The sequence below is a fragment of the Anser cygnoides genome, chromosome 24 (genome assembly GCF_040182565.1).
Source record: "Anser cygnoides isolate HZ-2024a breed goose chromosome 24, Taihu_goose_T2T_genome, whole genome shotgun sequence".
NCBI classification, from domain to species: Eukaryota; Metazoa; Chordata; class Aves; order Anseriformes; family Anatidae; genus Anser; species Anser cygnoides.
The window spans coordinates 5,534,407-5,553,553 of record NC_089896.1 but is presented as its reverse complement, the minus strand read 5'-3'; the positions used below and the strand labels follow the sequence as shown (position 1 = coordinate 5,553,553).

Genomic DNA, 19,147 nt, shown 5'->3' with positions numbered 1-19,147 from the left:
TATAACCATTCAATGCCAGTTCTAAAAACAAAGCCATCCTGCACGTACTGGAACAGCCAGCCAAACCAGGAGTACCGATGAAGGCACTGAAAGCTTCTCTGCAAAAGCACTTTTGCAGACTTGGGCAAATCGTTTCCTCCCTCCATATCTCAGCTAACTTTCCCCAGTGATGGAGTTTCAAACACCTCAACTCACTTGTATGTTCAACCAACTTTTGAGCTTCACGGACCAAGGAACCAAACACTATTTATTAGTGTTAAGGACATGAACTGTTTTTCTTTATTTGCTTACTTGTTGATGGGCTTCCTCCATCTTTAGTAACACTGCAGGTTCTTTGGAACAAAGATGCAGCAAAGCCTGACACTGCCCTGCGCTGCTCTTCAGCAGCAGCGCTGGGACCGGTAGGTGTCCCAGCCAGCACCATCTCACAGCAACCCACAGCTTTAGCAACTGGAGATGGTGACACACTTCTGCCAAGTACGTGAATAAAATAAAGTCAGAAATGCTAGCATGACAAGAGCTGAACAGCCAGGCACGAACTCAAAGACACTTGAGACAGACTGCTCAGGAAAGGCACGGAAGCAGAAAGTCTCCACGGCTGCAGACCACAACAGGGAGCCGCTTTTTGCTTACTGAGAACCAACCCACCCGGGTGCAACAACAGCTGTCACAACCAAGGCACGGGAGACCAGCGTCCGCCTGCTTTGCACAGCAGCTGCGGCTCTACTTTGCTCAGTAATATTTCCAGTGAGCTGGATGCTTCCTCGCCTTCCTCGCCTCACTTTTTAATGCCTAAAATACTCTACAGTTAACAGAGATCCTCTTCTTCCCAGAAGTCTTCGGGATGAATCAACCGCCAAATGTCTGCGGACAGCTCGAGTTAGATAAGCTTTGCCTGGAGCAATGTAGCAGTCCAAAATGCCTCCAATGCTTGCAAGCTGAGGCATTCCTTATCTTTACTCCATAAACCCAAATTCTTTAAAGCAAAGAACAGAAGACTTCATTCTTGGGGATAAATGAGGGGGAGAGTAGAAGTTTGCCAGCTGTCCTATCTTATTAGCTTACCAAATAGAGAGAAGTGACAGACTGGCCTGAGAAAACATGTGTCAGGCATTTATTCCAACCCCTAACTGCCTTTGTCCTGGGACAAGTGACCTCTCCCCCTCTCTGAGGGTCTTACATCTGCAAAACTCAAATAAAGCAGGCTACACGCATCAGAACCTGCACTGAACCTCAGTTACTTGAAAGAAAAATACCCATGTCAGGAGTTTTATTCCATTGATTAATGTAAATGGGTCTTTCCCGGGTAAGCCTAGTCTGAATTTCTGAAATAGTTTCTCTGCAGCTTAGATTGCATCTTCGATTGTTTGCACCAGGTGTAGCGTCTGCAGAGACCCTCAAAATTTTGAGTAACCTCAAAAGCATCACAGAATTAGTGCTGGGTGTGAAGAGAGACCTTTCCTCCTTCCTCAGAGAGCAGACTAGGCTTGCCAGGGCCAGGAACAGCCCAAGTTGCGAACGCAGGAACGAGCTCTCTGGCTCTGCTCTACCAACTCCACTTTAAGGGCTGCAGCCTTTTCCTACAGTCTGCCTGCAGGACTACTGCAGTGCTGCAGGAGCCCTTCTCATCAGCAGCGCTGCACTTCCACGCTTCTCCTGAGTGGCCATTAAATGCATCGCTAGGTTTTATCAAATGCGTCGCTAGGTTTTAAAATTGGCAAGTGTTTCTGCAACAGGGCAGAAAGATTTTGGTGCTTGGCAAACATCACTCACTAATGGAAAAAGCACACATTTCTCTTCCTTAGAGAAGGAGAGATGAGCAGGGTGCGCTGCGGCTTATCCTGGTACATTAGAGCACTGGAACACAGATACAGTAAACCCACAAATGAATGCTTGCTGCACATTAGCAAGTGGCGCTGCAGGTGGCTATGGAGCCGTCAGAACTCCAAGAGGAAAATTAAAACTCAGTGAGGCAATGTTGTGCTAAAAAGTCGCTTGAGTTTTCCCTGGGTCTCTAGGAGAAAAGGAAAAGATTTACCTTGCCATGCATTCAATGCTCGTAACAGAGGGGGAGAACACGCACATTGATTTCTTTCTCGCCTTTCAGGGAGGAGTTGAGCCCCTCTGGCCTCACCTGTCCTCTCCCACTTCAAATGTCTGATGCTCCCAAGCACGGACGGCTTCGCATGCAGTAATGATCCAGCATCCTCCCCACCTTCCAGCCTACCTGCCAAACCTTTGTTACAAACAGTATTAAGCACCCTGCATCCACCTGCTGAAGCAGTGTAGCACTTGACCAAATCTAACCCAGATGATATTTTATTGATTTTAGTATATGTGTAACTGTAACTTTACTTATTTTGGCCCATAACCAACCCAAGTTGGAAAATTCCCTGTTTTAGCATCTCCCTCCTGCAAAGGCTGGCCAGGTCCCAAGTACGCAGCCTCAAACGTTATATCCTTGGCCTAAATTAAACTGCTCTCACACCAGAAATGCAAGGACAGCTGCATAGCTTGACTTATATTTTGCCTGTGAAAGTTGGATGGTTCGATAATCAAGGAATTAGCCCAGGGCTGGGTAGGATTAGCTTTGACTCAATACTCCTGTTAAGGTGGATTTTTATTTTTAATTCTTTCCCCTTCTTGAGAACTCTACCCTACACCTCAGAAGTGTGATTGCCACCAATTTCATCACAGCTGGTACTTTTCAGTAAAAAGTTTTTATTGTGACAAAACGGCGTTTTGTCAAAAGATCCAGGCTTTCTTACTAGCAAAAAAACAGCAAGAAAACCCCTTCCCCCTGCATACCTCCAGTGGTGCACCATAATGACAAAGGAGAGCACTTCCTAAGGATGGGAAACCTTGGATACTCAGCACTATTCAGCAGCTGATTAATCCATGAAATGTAATATTTGCAGCCAGCTTACTGAGAAGGCACCGAACTGCAATAACACGAACAAACTGAACAAGCAGGGAGACAGCAACTATTACCCAAGAGCAAAAGACAACACGTAAGGCTGGCTGTCAAGAAGCCTCGCCAGACATTACGTACGTAATGAATGAGAGAATGGGGTCACCGAGGAAATCTCAGATATTAGGAAGAAGAAAGAACAGGCAGGGTAGAAATGCTGCAGTACTGCAGGGGAGGGAGAAAGCTGAGATGTTATGGCAGCCCTGAACGCTGCGAGGTTCTGGAAAATCAAACATTTGCAAAGTATTAGTGCATGATTTCACACGCCACCCGGGCTGCCCTGGAGCTCTCAGCGGTGTCCTTTGGCTGCTCTCCACATCCTGCTCTGCAGGGTGGTGGCTCACACCAGTCACAGCCGTACCTGGAACCAAGATTTGCATACAAGGGAGAGAAATAAATTCAGTCAAGTTTCCAGAACAAGAGTGTAACAACAGGAAAAGGCAGCAGGCTTCAAGGATTTAGAAACAGTTTCATGGAATAGGATTCTTCCTGTTTCACCGTCACCCGTCTGGGCTTTTTCTGTATGATTTTTCAAAAAAATATTAGCAGATTCGAAAATACAACTATCATTTAGCTATTGAAATGTGCTTTCTCTTGAGACTAACATCTGGATTTACTAGATTAACACTGTACGTGCTTGGAATAGACACTAAACTGGCTTCATTCAACCAGTGCCAATGTAAGCTTTTGTGGATTTGAGAAACTGAAACTGTCTTCAAAAACAGAAGGAAAAAAATAAGATGCCAAGTCAAGCAAGCACGCTGACATGGGAAACCCGACGCAGAAGTCTATAAATAACGTACTTAACTGCCTCAATCCAGCACTCAAAAGCAAACAGTTTACCCAAAAGAAAACAGTTTATGACTTCTGTGGATCTAAAAAGGTGCTTTTATAGGTAAGTCTTCAACTCGCAAGCGCTTCCCATTGACATCCTGTCACATCTCACCCTTGCGCCTCATCTCTGTGTACGTTCTGTGATTATACAATGGATAAATAAGCCATATCAGGACTTCCACCTCTCCTCATCTTCTCAAAGACAGTTCCCAAATAGGAAGGAGGAAAATAAACCCACCCCCAACAAAACAAAAAACACCTGCCCTTGCTCTGTTGACTGAGGGCTAGAAGGTTGAGAACAGACATCCAGAAAGTTATCCTATATTTAAAAAGTTTCCAGTCCAAGTCTGCATACAGCAAGAGCTGGAGGGTGACAGCCGTCCCAGAAATCCCCCTTACCTGCGGAAAGCCAACACTGTCTGCATCACTTGATCCGTTCACAATATCGCTTTTAGGAGGGAACGGGCTTTTGGTTTTCTCATCGTCCGGCTCCTGCCCATGTTTCAGTGAGTCTTTCCTTTGCTTTGGATGGGTTTCAGGACCAGGCCTGTCCTCCACTAAGCGCCTCAGTACTTGATCCTTCAAGCGCTCCGTTTCACTTCGGCTCTTTCTAGGTTTGCTGTCTGATGCTCTGGCCGCAGCCTCACCACTGGGGCTCGCTGCTACGTCCCCTTGCAGGAGTTCCACCCCGTTATTTGCCAGGCTCCATTTCTGGAAGGACCTCCGCAGTCTTTTTTTCCCTGGGACAGGGACGCCCCAGTGCAACCACCTGCGAAGCCAGGTCTTTGTGTTGCTTCCTGTTTGAAGCTTTAAGTGCTCTGTGCTTTTGGATTTCTTTAAAAACACCAAAATGGAATCAGAAGAGCCAGTCCTGTTCGCCTGACACATGGCAGGCAGAGTGCAGTTCACCTGGATGCACATATTTTCCAAGAACCAAAAGGCATCACAGGTGGGGCTCTGGCAGCAAGCAGTCTGACAGGACTGTACAGTATGAAATCCTTCCAGAAGCTGTAAGTGATGATCCTCCCACGATCCCAAATGTCCACCAAGCAGGATCGTCCCTGGTTCACACTTAGATCTGTTCCAATTTGCATCTGGGAAAGGGAAGACAAAAAACAATTCTCAGTTTTTCAAAGGAGTGGACAATAAAACCTCATCGCTATTGCCAAGATGAATTCAGAGCACAGAAGTAATGTGGGAGACAGGGTGCAGAACAGCTCGACAAGGGCTTCCTGGAATCCAGACCTGGTCTTAAGTGTCTTTGCATCAGGTTTTAGACATTAATCTGCTATCTGCACATCTTCTATCAAACGGACCACGAGCCATTTGACATAATTTCAGAGGCAAGTTACTTCAGACCTCAGATCAGGGGCAAAGCAGCAACTGCTCTGCACATGGATTTTTCTTTTTAGCATGAAAAATTGGAGTGCTTGCAGGGATCAATGGATTAAAGGCTTCCAAAATTCAGAGCTCTACAGATTAAGGACTGCCTAAAAATAGACTAATGACCTATGGGGCTGCTACACTGTGCTGTGTTCAGCATCCAAGGGATAATAGGTCACTAGAAGATTACTTTACAAACTATGTCACTGGACTCCGAGTTGTGCAGCTGGACACTATGCTCCAGATCTGGCTCCCTGTCAGGAAGGGAGTTCTTGAACACAATGCAAACGGGAAAAAACCTTTTTCTCTGTTATAATAAAGAAGCCTGAATTTAAATCCTAATACCCGATCGCCATTTCTTGACAGCATTTAAAGAAGAGTTCAGTAACACACTGTTGTTTCAGCAACTCTGAATGAATACAGAATTCATGCTGAATTATAGCCACGCTCACTATAGTAGGACTAAAACTAACAGGCATGTAAGTAAGGCTGCTGATCCATCTGTCTGTCTCCACTGAAAAGAATTCTCATCCCACTTCTTCTGGCACTTCCAAGTTACAAACACATTAAAATAGAATCTGTTGAGGCCCAGAAGAAAAGCCACACAAATCTCCATGTCGTTATCCACCGAACAGAAGTGATCTGGTGACGGCACTGCAGTGTGTTTTATCAGGCTTGAAAACAGTCATGCAAGGCCCCCCGCCAACGCTACTGTGACACCCTGCTGACCAGGACAGGCTCAGGTCGCAAGAAGCTTTCCAAGTGCCAAACACTACACAGACAAAAGTGGAGAGGAGGAGATACTTCTCTGATCAAATCTGGAGCTCACAAGCAGTGACCGACCTCCTGGAACACCAGTCCTGGAAAACTCTGGGAACACACCGATACAGGCAACTGCATCTTCCACCCTGGACATTTTAGGTTACTTTTGATTTAAGGACTTTAAATCCCTGCCACAGGCACTTACCTCACACTAATGATGTGGCACTGAACTCTGCCCCTCTGAATCACAGCTAATACCCAAAGGTGGCGACACAAACGTACTGTGACCTTCCCCCTCCTCCTGCACCAACCCCCAACATCTCCTGAATAACCTCGTACGACCCCAGAAAGCAAGCAGGGATGATGGAGGATGCATTTCATTGTAACTCAGTTATCCCAAACACCACAGTAGGTGTTATCAGCTCTTTTCCCACTGGTCATTAACGATGTCCAAACGCAGTGACCTTCTCACCCAGAAGGGATCAGACAATTGCTAAAAATAACAGGTGACGGCCATATCCATGCTCCTTCTTTGTGCAATCTCTTGCAACATCGAGAATCTTAACCCAAAACGGGAACTCGCACCACACGGAAAGTTTCTTTTTGAGACATCAGCAAGGAAGAAGCAGAAGCGTTATTTATAGCTTATTTGTGAGGCCAGCTCAGCAAAGACGAGGCTCCAGAAAGCTGGCATCAGCTGCAACAGAAGGCGCTCGAGATCTGTGCCCAAGCCACGGGGGACCAAAGCTCTCTGCAGGTGTCTGAACCCAGAGCTGCAAGGAAGGAGGGGAAGCTCCTCTCTTGAGAAACGTCCAACTGCAACGCGTAAGTGAAACGTTGCGTATGTTCAACAGAAAGAGACGTTGACAACAGCACCTTTAAGATCAGCGCCATCCTTGTCACTCCTCATCAGCAGGCAGCGCTTCCTTCGAGAGCAAACAGACGGCAGCCTGCCCGGGGCAGGCATCTGACCTCGTTCCACTCCGAGGTGCTCGGGCTGACAGCCACCCTGCCACGAGGCCGCGTGCGCAGGCAGGGACAAGCACCTGGCACCAGCCTGACGGGCCTGGAATGAGGGCAGAGTCCAAGGAGGGGGCTGTACACACAAAACGTACGTGTGGATACAGGCCACACGCACAACGGACTTGGAGAAAGAAGTAGCAAATGGAAGGATAATGCTCATGCTGTGACCTTCAAGAGGATCTTACCTGTAAAGACTCAAGCTGTCTAAAAAAAAAAATAAATCACTGCCTGTGAAAGGTGAAGCATTGTCCCTAATACATCCCGTGCAAAAGGGAAATGGGATGCTTTCCACATCCCTAAAACCCCTGCTCCTCCTCCTCAGGCACGAGCCCTGGCTCACACATACCACACTAATTAACTAAATACAGAACCCAAGGAAGCTCATCAGGAGCTTTCCAGCATCAGCCCTGGAACTAAGCACAAACAGAATGTAGCACATGTAAGAGAATGGATCCCAGATACTCCGTGTGAGAAACTACCACATACACAAGAATTACATTTATTCATTTAAAATTTAATACCTGAAACCCCACGAGCATCTCCTAGGTATGCCAGAGCCATGACTGAACCCAGATGACAAACCACCACCATGCTGAGAGCATTCTGCTTCTCTTTTAACTGCTAAGTCAAGATGCAGAGTTGGAATTATGTTTTGGCCAGATTTCATTTCCAGTGCTCTGCTAATGCCCACCTAGGACATGTTTATCTGAAATTAGCCAACACGGTTTCCATATTGCTGTACACGGACAGCTTAAAACTCAGTTAACTCAGAGAAACAACAGAAGCTAAAAGGCAACCTGCAATGCGCTGTGACAGCAGTCTAGATGTGCATTTCTCACAGAACCATACTGATTTTCAGCTGCGCAGTTCCTACGGCGTTTGGCAGGCACCGCAGATTCACACAACTTTACTGAAGCACGGTGGCAGAAAGCAGAGCTCTTCAATCCACATTTGCATTTCATCTCCGGTCTGCCAGGAAAATTCACACAGCCTCTTCACGAAACGCTGCCTCCCTGCAGTCCTACAGCAGCACCCTAAGGGCCAGACGAACGGTGACGGGAGCCCCACGCTGCTCCCTGCAGCCTTGCAAACAGGGATCTCCCCAGAACTGGGTGCAGCGCCTGCCCTCGGCAGGCATGGGACTGCACCAAACAGGAGGCAGCTGTGAGCACAGGCAGAGTTACCAACTTCAGTCTATTAAGACAGAAGCTGTCCGTTCAGCCCCTTCCAGTTCTTTGTGCCAGACACACTGTTTCTGTCATTTTCTTCTTCTCTAGGACCAGTAAAAAACGCTCTCCTTCTCAATCTGTGGAGTTCCTGCCCCTGCGGTGCAGCTCACAGCTGAACAGCAGGAGAATGAAACGGGTAGGAACAGTTTCTATTAATAAGCTCAGGTTCATAGACTTACTCAGGCAGTTAATCCCTAATGATACCAGATTAATGATTAAAGACTTGACTGCACAGACTTTTTTTTTTAATCTGTCACATGTAACCAAGTGTGTCAACATAATTCCTCTTAGGTAATGCCACACGATCACGTAAGTTTCCATGCAAACACGATTCCTCTTCAGTTTAACAGATCTGCTGCTTAAGTGACACATACGAAACCAGAAGAACAGAAATGCTCTATACATAATCACTTTTGTTTTCATACAAGCATCAGCCTTCATGGTTTTTAACTCTCCCAAGGAGGTAAACACTCAAAGCCACAGCACCGGCCAGAGCACCGTGCAAGATCAACATATGATTCAGAGCTCTAACTTCTAGGATATCGCTAGAGACAGGAAACGTTAAGTACAAAGTCCGGTCTACAAGGAAACACAATCCATCTGACACACCACTGAAACACAAAGTGCTGAGAACACTTTACTAGGAACAGGAATACAACTCCGTTTTTCCAGGTTCTAAATTAGCAGATTAAGATCTCACAGCTCGTTAGCTCAGTCAAGCTTACTGGTAGGTGTCAAGAAATGCCCCGTGAAACAATAGACATTGTGGCACCCTACAGAACATATCCAGGGATGGAAGAAGCAGAGCAGAACAACCCCCCTTTTCCTCTCTTGCTGCCATTAAGACATTAAGACCTTCCTGCAAGTGGGAGCTGTCACAGGGGTTAATAAATACTGAAGACACCACTGCCTTCAGCCTCTAATTCACTGCAAATTGAAGAAAACAGCCACAGAACAAGCTTTCTTCACAAAGATCTGGTAAATGCTATGTGAAAACATGGTAAACCACCACCTCTGAGTGAAGACGTGTCTTCAAAATACTCACAGAAACTTAACCCATCTCTCCGAAAAAAGAGAGAATCTGAGCTTTTTTAGATACAAGAAAAAAATCCCATCCAGGCCATTACATGAAAGCAGCCATCTAAGCTGCCGATTCGGTTATTTACTTGAGCAGGTGGTTGGTTACTCAAGTTTGAACAGGAAATAAAAGCCAAACAATATTCACCAGTAGACAAATACAGACTATTGACACTGGGTTTGGGGGAGTCTTAAATATAAGAGGGCTAAAAAAAAAAATGTTCCTCCCTTTCCAACCTCTTTTGGGTATCGCTTAGATTAAATTATTATCCAGAATATCACTTGATTCCTTTTGGGAAAAAAAAAATAAAGAAAAAAGACGCTTGCCTCAGAGAAAACTCTCTGTGAGAGACAGACAAATACCCAAAAGACAGACAACTGCCAACTACTTGGTTACTCAAAATAACAGTTGGTTACGAGAGCGATATAGCATTATACAAAACACCCCCCTCGCGCCCCACACCTGTCCACAGAGTTTTATTTATTCTAGGACTTTGACAGATCGTTTAGCAACTATCAAATTTGTTTTTAATCTGCTACAAAGTCTAGCTGCTAACAATTTCGCCTTCCTTTCAGAATATTTCAAACAAGCGAGAGGGATCAATACAATCAAGAACAGATACGCGGCCCCAGACAGAACAGAAGAATCACCTGTCGAGGAGCACAAGGCACACAGGCAAGCACACAGGTAGAACAGCTGCAGACTTCTCAGCTCCCTTGCAGGTCTTTCCAGGCAATATCGCGACAGAAACGGAGCGCTGATGCTGAACTTGGCTTCCAGCCTCTTCTCCATGGCCTTTGCGGGCAGCAACAGGGTTCTAGAAATGTATGAAAAACAGAAAACATCTACTGGCAACTGGAATATTGTCGCAAGGACCCAGTCAACATAACGAAGAGCATGAAGCACTTGTGGACGAAAAGGAACATCTAATCTTATCTGCTGTGACTTTGTCCAGCTGCTGCTAAGTAATTATCAATGTCACCAGGCGAAACCAAGACCTTTAGCAGCAGAATTTCCAGTTGGGAACTGCAGCAGTTCACCCTCTCATCACCCCTGTGATTTCCCCTTCTAGTCTCCACCACTTTCAGCACCAAATTATCCAAAAGCGCAGTCTGCTGGATTCCTGAGACACATTTGGGTTCAGATATGCCACGGGCGATAGCTGCCCACCCAGCCCCACCGGGGGCACGCGGACGTCGATAAACCCCGCACAGCTGCTCGGCGCCGTCATCGCTTGCACGGCGGTGCTGCCTGGTGCCAGCCACAAACAAACAGAGACGAGAACACAACGGCGCCGAGCTAAAGCCCCGTTTTGCCTCGTATTTCGCTCTGCAGGGTGCAAAAAATGAAAGCATCGATGCTCCTCTGCCTTTCTAGGAGAAAGGCTGCCTCACGTGTTCCTGAAACCCACATCAGCACTGGGTGATGTGTGCTAGAAAGAAACGTATCTATAAAATATCTAATGTATCTATAAAATATTCTATATATCTATATAGAAATCTATATATTTCATATACCTTTTTATATCTCTTATTTATATCTTATTAGTTATTTATTTACTAGTTATTTCTTACTAGTTATTTATATCTCTTTATTATCTAGCTCACAAGCAATAACCAATATCTATTTCCAAGGAGAAATAAAACGCTGTTAGGCACCAGGAGCTCAACCTGTCATCACCGAAGGCTCAAAAAGGAGCATCAGCGCAGCCCTGACCAGCGCACCGCTTAAACGCTCGTTATTTGCTATATTTAGGGGGAATTTGGCTCCAACATGGGCACCGGGAGGCACACAGGGGGCGGGAGGGAAGGGGTCCTGAGGGTGCCGGGTCCCGAGGGACACCGCCGGGGGGCTACGGGACGAGGGCTGGGGGGGCCTGAGGGGGGTCCCCACACACTGGGGGGGTCCCCACAGACCGGAGGGGTCCCCACACAACGGGGGGGGGGGGGGGGGAGTCCCCTCGTTCATCCCCCCGCCTCCCGGTGCCCGTCGGTGCCCCGGGCACGTACCAGCGGCGCACGGCGAGGCGAGGCGAGCTCCGCTGCTCCTCGGCGGCCTCAGGCGGGCGGCGGGGCCCAGAGCGCGGCGGGGCGGGGGGCGCCGGGGCCGCCTCCTCCTCCTGCCCCGCGGCCATGGCGGCGGCGGCGGCGCCTCAGGAGCGGCGGTTGCCCGCTCCCCTCCCCTCACCCGGAAGCCCGCCCACACCTCCCGGAACCGGAACCGACACCGGGGCGGCCTGTGAGGGCACCGCCTCGCCGGTACCGGGCCCTCGCAGCCGCCTGGGCCCGGCTCGGTGCAGAGTCCCCCCCTGTCCCGCTGCCACCCGCCGGCCTGGCCGTCACGGGTGGTTTGCCCACAGTCCTGCGAGGGGGCCGTTGGCTTCGGGGACTGCTCAGTAAGGTGCCCGGCGATTGGTTGGCGGAGCGGAGGGAGAGCGCGGTTTGGCTGCGAGGCGGAGCGGGGCCGTGGGCCGTGAGGCCGGGCTGGGGGTGGAAGGGCCGCGAGGGGATGGCGTGACGGGGTGGGTGCTGCCCCGAAAATAGCGTAATTCGGGGAAGGTCGGGGTGCTGCGGTGGGTTCCTCGGCAGCGAGGGGAGCTGGTGGCGTTCCTCAGCTGGGCTACGGCCTCATTCTGGGTGTGGGGTTGGGGGCGTCCCCCCCTCAGCGTTCCCCCCTCAGCTCCCCGCCCTGTCCCTTCAGCTCCCTGTCCTTTTTCCCCTCAGCTCCCCGTCGTTTCTGCTCAGTTCCTGCGCCGCCGGCCCCATCGCCATGGCCTCAGGCTCCGGAGCTGCACCCAAGGGTGCTGCGGGTGCCAGGAGCGCGACGCTGAAGAGGTGCCTCGACGTGCTGCGAGACGCCAGCAGCGACAGCGAGCAGTTTGCTGCCTTGCTTCTGGTAAGGGTCAGAAGGGCAAGATGCTTCAAATGGTTGGTTTGATGCTCCCGCCAGCAAAGTGGGCATCGTCTCTCCTTTGTTTGGGTATGGTGATGGTTAGTTAACGTTTCCACAGCTCTAGAAGCCCTGTGGTAAAGCTCTGGATTAGCACTTTGACTAGCGACCAGCTCAGCAGTCAGGGGTTCACTTTTCTGCACCCATGAAATACAATTTTGCTTCTTATTTGATAATTCAGTTCTCTAAAGTTGTTAAAGCCTTAGCAAAGCTTCTTGTTATGCTGTGCCCTCACCCCTGGTTTGCCTTACAGGTGACCAAAGCAGTCAGAGCCGGAGAACTGGACTCAAAGACCCGTCGCCAGATCTTTGACGCAATTGGATTCACGTTTCCAAATCGCCTGCTGACTTCCAGGGAGCCCCCTTCGGGCTGCCCCGAGCACACCTTCAGGGCACTTGGCCTCACTCTGTTGGCATGTTTCTGCACCGATCCGGAGTTAGCTGGCCACTCCCAGATCCTGAACAAAATCCCAACCTTCAATGACGTCCTGGTCTCCCCTTGTAATCCGGACAGCACTTCCATGATCGATGATGCATACCAGTGCCTGACTGCTGTCATGGCCACTCCCAGGGGTCCCAGAGAGCTGGTGACCAAAGGAACAGTGGCTGCCCTCTGCCACGCCTATGTGAATGGCAATTACGGCTCTGACCGTGCCTTGACGCTGCTCTTGGGGCTGCTCGCTGTAGCAGAGGTGAAGTGCTGGCAGAGAGATGCTCCGCACCTCCTGGCCGTGCTGAGCAAGCTCTCTGAAGAGTTTCTCAAGGCTGAAGACATGACCAAATTTGAGCTGTGCGAGCTTTTGCCTCACTTTATCCCCCTTTCATCACCTCTCACACGGGACTCAAAGGGCTCTGAGTGCCTCCATAGAATTTACAAAGGGCTGGCCAAAATTTTGGGCAGTAAACTCAGCCATTCACAGCGGGACCCTGCTCTGAAGCTTGCTGCCTGCCTCATGCAGGCCTGTGGGTCAGAGTGGATCCCAGCAGGGAGTACTGGTAGCAAGTTCCTGGCCTTGCTGGTGAACTTGGCTTGTGTGGAGGTCCGCCTGACCCTAGAGGAGCCAGATCCCATGGAGACGGAGGGGAAAAAAGAAGTGGTAACAGCCTGCTATGTCCTCATGGAGATGGGCATCCAGGAGTGTCTGAAAGAAGAAGAATCGCTGCTGGAAGAAGCACAGAAAATGCAGCTCATAAGGATCATGGAGGAAGCATTTGGAGCCGTAATATTTTACCTGAGGCAGGTAAGGCAGAACTTTCAAGCAGAGGGCACGTCTGATGTCCCTTTGTTGTGGTTTAACCCTGGCAGGCAGCTAAGTACCACACAGCCGCTCACTCGTTCTTCCCAGGAGGGATGGGGGAGAGAATCAGAAAGGTAAAAGTGAGAGAATTCCTGGGTCAAGATAAAAACACTGGAACACTAAAGTGGTTCTTACTGGTCTCAAAGCTACGTGTAGGTACAGGATGATGTGGCCAGTCTGATAGATCACAAGATAGCAAATTAATAACTCCATGATCGCCGTGATTCTTGTTTTTCTATTCCATCCCTTTCCTACCTCTAAATAATAAAGAGAATTAGCGTATGCCATGGCTGCAGAAGTCCAGAGTGGCTCTGTCAGCTCAGCAGCTCATGGACATAGCTGCATAGACCAAAATACGCATCTTGGCACACTGTGGTTTTCATGCCTGAGGTAGCTTGTGAGGACAGGGGCTCTGACATGTAATTTTCTGTCTGCTTCTTCACACAGGTTAAAGAGGAGGAGCTGCAAGACCCTTTCATATTTGCTTCTGTCCGAATCCTTGGAGCCTGGATGGCAGAAGAGACGTCCGCCCTCAAGCAGGAAATCTGTGAGCTGCTGCCTTTCCTCGTTCGTTATGCCAAGAAGCTTTTCAAAGAGAGCGGCACAGCTGAGGGTCTTCCCCAGACGGATGGTGTGCAGGCAGGGCTGGCCAGCACTGAAGGCTCTGTCTTACCCCAGGACGCTCTGAGGTGTGTATTTTAAGCACAGAGCTGATACGTTTCACCACAGAAGAGCTCAACTCTTTTTTCCTGGGTCCAGCGAAACGCATCCTGCATTTAGGTCAAGTTCTTGTTGATCCTTTCCTGTGAAAGAGGCAACTGGAACTGCCGCAGCGCGATGCAGCTGTCCAAGCCCTCTGTGTATGACTAATGTGAGATGGCAGCTGCTTACAAAGACTAAGAGGCAGGGAAGGACTTGTGGAAGCTGTGTGTCAGGGCTTTAGCTGTAGCAAGCAGAGGAAAGAATAGGGCCTTTATGGAAGCAGATCAGCCTACATGGTCTCTTCTTTGAGGTTTCAATACTTTCCCTGAGGCGTGAGGAACTCAGCACTGTGTTGCTGCTTGAGCTGATTTTGAGTCATTTCTCTTTTCTGTTCTCCCTGCAGTACCGATTCTATGGCCCCTTTTTTCTCCTGGTTGGATGCAAATGCAGGGCTTAGATCCAGCTCTCTGCGTTCTACCTTGTGTTTTCAATTTCTTTCCCCTTCTAGATTTCTGCTGCCTGGCTTTTGCCATTTAACAGCCGAGGACAGGCCCAGGGAAATCCTCATCTCAGAAGGGGCACCGGCGCTGCTGTGTGACTACTTCCTGCATCAGTGGAAGGTGCTGACCTCCGAGCCTGGGTCCCTAACTCCCCTGACAAGCACTGAAATGAGCCTGCAGACTGCCTGTGGGATTTTCCTTAACCTGGTCGTGACTGCACCCGAGCTCATCAGGTAACAGAGCTGCAGAGGCTTGTTTTAAAGCTTGTCAGTCAGAGGGTGCAATGTGAAATGAGCTTGCAGGATCTTTTAAGACGCTGTACTGAAAAAGGGATGTCCCTTTTCTCAGTGCCCATCACATTACCTTTTTGACGCTGCATTTCCCTTTGAAGTTTTGAGGTGTGTCCGGCTCTGATCAGGAAGTGACTCAGGGTTTGCTTTCTCTCTAGGCAAGAGAAAGCCTTTTGCTCCTTGATGGGCACGTTGCTGAAGTCTCTTCCATTTCTGCTACCTCAGAAGGATCACCTGGTCCTAGCAGCCAACATTGCCACTCTGGGCTTGATGATGGCCAGGGTCCTCGCAAGTTCAGCAGGTGAGGAGTGTTCCCGCTGGCAAAGCTGGGCTCTGGGTGGGTAGGCTGGAGAAAACAAACACGAGGGAAGCAGGCCCAGTTTCAGGCGAGATTTCTGGCACTGAAAACGTGACGAAGGCAAAAATCTGGAATATGTAGAAAATTCAGCAGGCTGAGGGGCTGGGAAGCCACACGGGTTAAGAGATTTCTACAGCAGGAGCGTGACGTTCTGCTCCCTGACAGCTCTGCTGCAGGCAGATGCACTGAAGCATCCCTCCGGTAGCCGAGTAAGCGTTGTACCAGCTCATTCATTTCGTTTTCCTTCCAGTTCTTCAGGGAACCCAGTCTGCCAAGGAGTTTTTCGGAGCTACCATTCGCTTCCTGTCAGAGGCCCACGTCACCCAAGCAGACCCCAGCAGCTGCTGCTCGGCCCTGGCCGTGTCCCCTGCCTACGCAAGTGCCTGGGGTGACATCCGCGAGCTCTGGTTCCTGGGGATGCAGGCCTTGGCCGGCTGCGTGCCGCTCTTCCCCTGGCTGCCGCAAGCTGTCCTCCAGGCGCGGTGGCTGGAAGGTCTCTCGGAGGCACTGACGCGCGTTGCTCCAGCCTCGGTGGATTTTGAACTCGTTGCTGCTTTCCAGGGCGTGCTGCTCGAGCTGGCCAGAGCCAGCAAGCCGTGCAGGGAAGTGATCCTGTCCCACCACGGGGAGGAGTGGGCCAACCTGTACGGCATGGCAGCTTTGGAACAGTGTCTGTCCGAGCGATAGAGCCTCTGTTCGGCAGCACCCTGGTGTGGCAAGCGAAGCCAGGCACCTGCGCGAGATCTGTTCAGCATTTCTCACGCACCCTTTGGTACCAGTGACAACAAGAGGCGTTTTAATGACCAGCTTCATAAAACTGGAGCAATGCAGCGGAGCTCAACAGGATTTGTTCTGTCCAGAACCCGACGCAAAGAACTGTTGGTGCCTCAGAACATTTCAAGATGTCCCTGCTTGACCTTCTGTCAGTACTTTGTTTTAAAAACAGCCCATTTAATTATTAAAGAGGTTTTCTATTGCGTCATTTTTCAAACTCATGCAGTGCTGGGATTTATTTCCGCTTAGGGCCCTGGGTTGTCGCCTGCTTCTCCCTTTTACATGCTTCCCAATTTTGTCAGAGTAATCGCTTCAGAATGTCACCTTTCCTTCTGTCAAAGGTCCGTGTGTTGGTAAAGTAGCTTGGCACTACAAGTAGAAGTCTGCAAAAGGCAGGAACATGAAGAGCTTTAAAATATACCGGTGAGAATAACTCCATAATTTGGCACAGCTGTCCCCTTCTGGTTTGGGGGTGCCCAAAGGCCCTTTGTGTGTTCCCACCTGTGACTAGTGCCATCACCCCACATCCATGCCTAGAAAGAAAGCCCTTACAGCACCACTCGCTGCCCCGTAAAACACCTGCACAACGCCCGGCCCTAATTTGTGCTGGTTGCTCACGCTCCCTCTTGCAGCAGGGATGGGATGTGTAGGGAGAGCTTTCTGGTCTCGCAGGGAGCGGAGTTCTTCAACCTGCAAAGACCTTGGCTCTCTTTGGAGCCTCAGACAAGGATTAAGAAACAGAAACGGATGAATCACACCTCACCGTCTCCCTGCAGGCTTTGCAGAAGAGGACGGCCAGATGTAAGAACGTAAGCGATGTACGATGTACATCCCTTGCACCCTTGGCTTTGCAGCCTGGGCGGTCAGCCCTAGGGTGCCCCGTGAGCCTAAAAGCATAAAAAAAACCCCAACCAAACAAAAAACAGAACTAGCAGCCTGGATGGAGCGGTGGTTCGAGCCGGGCTGATTCCGCCAGGCGCAGAGCTCCGTGCTCGGGCTGCAGCCGGGCACTTCGAGGCGTTTCCACCAGGTGTCACCCTAAGAGCTCTTTGGGAGCGGCATCGTCAGCGGGGACCGGGTCTGGCAGGCGGGACAGACACACGGCACTGACCCCGGCTGCCTGCAAAGCCCTGGGGAGCGGGGACCCGTGGAATCGCCAGATTGAGAGAAAAAACAAGCGAGGAGCTGTCTCGAAAAGAGGGCTGACACCGGGAGCATTCCTGCTTAATACCGTATTTTTAACTCGCCGTTTCATGAAAGCAAAATGCCTTACGTAACCGGAGAGGAGGCGTCTGCTGTCTGCTGTTGTTCGGGAAAAGTATCTTTCTGATCTTTCCAGCTCAGCCCTGAAAGCTTAATGCAAGTTGAAACAAAGGTAGGTGCTACCAGCAGAAAGCGATGCAAGCCAAACAAGCAAATGAGGCTCCTGGACTTGGAAAAGAGCATAACTCTGAGCACGCGTGGGCTGGAAGCCTCCCTGTGCTGCCAAGAACAGCTCATCCCTGCAACGCAGCGAACTTCAATCCGCTGGAACAGTCAGAAATACACTTCAGATTGTAAGAAAAAAAAAAACAAAACACATTCAAACACTTTAGCTTCAACTGTTCCCCATCCCTCCTGCTGTTCTGCCTCTGGTCAAAGGGTGTGAGCTTCCAATTAATAGAAGGCTATCATTAGTGTTAACGAGAGGCAGGCACCTGTATCAGCAGGAGGGTGCTCCCCATGCCCCCAGCTCCCGGGGGTTAGCAGTGCTGGCCTGGCCGGCATTAATCCCCACGGGAGCTACTAGGAGCTCCTCCGACACCCAGCAGAGATCCCGTCCCAGCCTGCAGGACCTCATCCCAGACCAGAGCAGTCCTAGATCCAGAGGCCTTTCACTGTTGCCTTTAATTCCCAATTAGGCCACCTGCTAACGGCACAGCCCCACTCCCTGGGAGCAGACCCAGGGCCGCGGGATGTCCTCCAGGTCATCCTTCAGCACGTGCCGGGCAGCGGGCTTCAGCCACGGGCAGGATCCCGGAGAGGACCCTGTGTTGGTCCCACACCCCTCGTCCTCACCCTCTTCAAGGGAAAATCCCACCAGGTGTGAGGACAATGCCAGAGCCCTCCTGAGGCCCTCGACGTCCCTCGGGAGTCTTGTTTCTCTCCGTGCCATGAAACATCATCCCCATGGCTGCCGCGAACTGGCAGAGGACAGGAGAAGAAACTGGTGCTGCTCCGGGAGCTCTCCCGGGCTGGACACCGGAGCAGAAGCGCTGTGCCGATGCCTTGAGAATGACGAGTGCCCTCTCGTCCCAGGACACCACCTTCTTAACCCCTTGCTGGGACAGAGCACTCCTGAAAGGCTCATTTCCCTCCTCTGGGCCCTGGCACCCTGCAGCAGGTCCGGGCGCAGCAGGCGGAGGCCTCCTGCCACGCGAGCCTCTCCGCCGCCTGGGTTCGTGCCCGGCTGCAGGTCCCGGCGTGCCCCAGCTCGGTGCCCCGGCTGCCAGCAGCTTGGCTGAGGCTTCAAAGGCTGTGGGGGGGGCACTCCCGGGCCACCCCAGGCTCTGCAAGCCCAGCTGCGGGTCCTGCCACCGGGATCTGGCACCTTCGGGCATCCACCCCCCAGTGCCAGGGGTGGGCGATGGCACCTGCTGCCCGCGGACCCCTCTCCACCGCGGTGCTTTGAGATCCCGGCAGGGAGCAGGATTGCAGCCGGCGACACCCAGAGCAAGCTCTGCTTTATCTCCCGGTGCATTCGCGACGCCGGGGCCAGCTCGCCGGGAAGCAGCCAATCCTTCACCCTGCCTTGGCCAAGCAGAATAAGGCCCCCGAGGAGCAGATGCACGCTCCGTTTTGCCGTGACAGCTTAAATGTCATAATGCCTTTGCGAGCCCTCCTGTGGCATGCATTATCTTACTGTGTGTATCCGTAGCATCCCCAAAGCCCTGGCAATAAAATTAAGTCTTTCAGAAAGTCGCTGCACGGAGGGATACGGGAGCAGCCCCCTCCCAC

General features: G+C 50.7%; 2 protein-coding genes across 4 annotated transcripts in view; one reads left to right on the top strand and one right to left on the bottom strand.

The window, feature by feature from the left end:
* Nucleotides 1–11,484, bottom strand: part of KIAA0319L (KIAA0319 like) — a 31,543-nt gene extending 20,059 nt beyond the window's left edge. The window contains exons 1-3 of the mRNA XM_066982383.1: nt 11,290–11,484; nt 9,931–10,097; nt 4,205–4,899 (exon numbers count right to left, since the gene is read on the bottom strand). Of these exons, the coding sequence (XP_066838484.1) occupies nt 4,205–4,899; nt 9,931–10,072 (837 nt within the window). The 5' untranslated portion in view covers nt 10,073–10,097; nt 11,290–11,484. The remainder of the gene's footprint in view (nt 1–4,204; nt 4,900–9,930; nt 10,098–11,289) is intronic.
* On the top strand, nt 11,484–16,367 carry NCDN (neurochondrin). Of its 3 annotated transcripts, none has more exons than XM_048052756.2 (7): nt 11,484–11,675; nt 12,004–12,175; nt 12,483–13,469; nt 13,974–14,215; nt 14,737–14,961; nt 15,177–15,319; nt 15,627–16,367. In XM_048052756.2, exons 2-7 carry the CDS (start codon nt 12,050–12,052, stop codon nt 16,061–16,063), a joined length of 2,160 nt encoding a protein of 719 aa, XP_047908713.2. In that variant the 5' UTR covers nt 11,484–11,675; nt 12,004–12,049; the 3' UTR covers nt 16,064–16,367. The 3 variants fall into 3 exon arrangements, with proteins under 3 accessions (XP_047908713.2, XP_047908714.2, XP_013039815.3); XM_048052757.2 differs by having other exon boundaries at nt 11,523–11,680; XM_013184361.3 differs by lacking the exon at nt 11,484–11,675 and adding an exon at nt 11,696–11,801.
* Nucleotides 16,368–19,147: the final 2,780 nt, after the last annotated feature.

What these genes read in the sequence shown, in the direction of transcription:
- NCDN (XM_048052756.2), top strand. Translation starts at nt 12,050, where the DNA reads ATGGCCTCAGGCTCCGGAGCTGCACCCAAGGGTGCTGCGGGTGCCAGG. An exon ending in AGTTTGCTGCCTTGCTTCTG is followed by an intron (nt 12,176 to 12,482) that starts GTAAGGGTCAGA and finishes TTTGCCTTACAG; the next exon opens with GTGACCAAAGCAGTCAGAGC. An exon ending in TAATATTTTACCTGAGGCAG is followed by an intron (nt 13,470 to 13,973) that starts GTAAGGCAGAAC and finishes TTCTTCACACAG; the next exon opens with GTTAAAGAGGAGGAGCTGCA.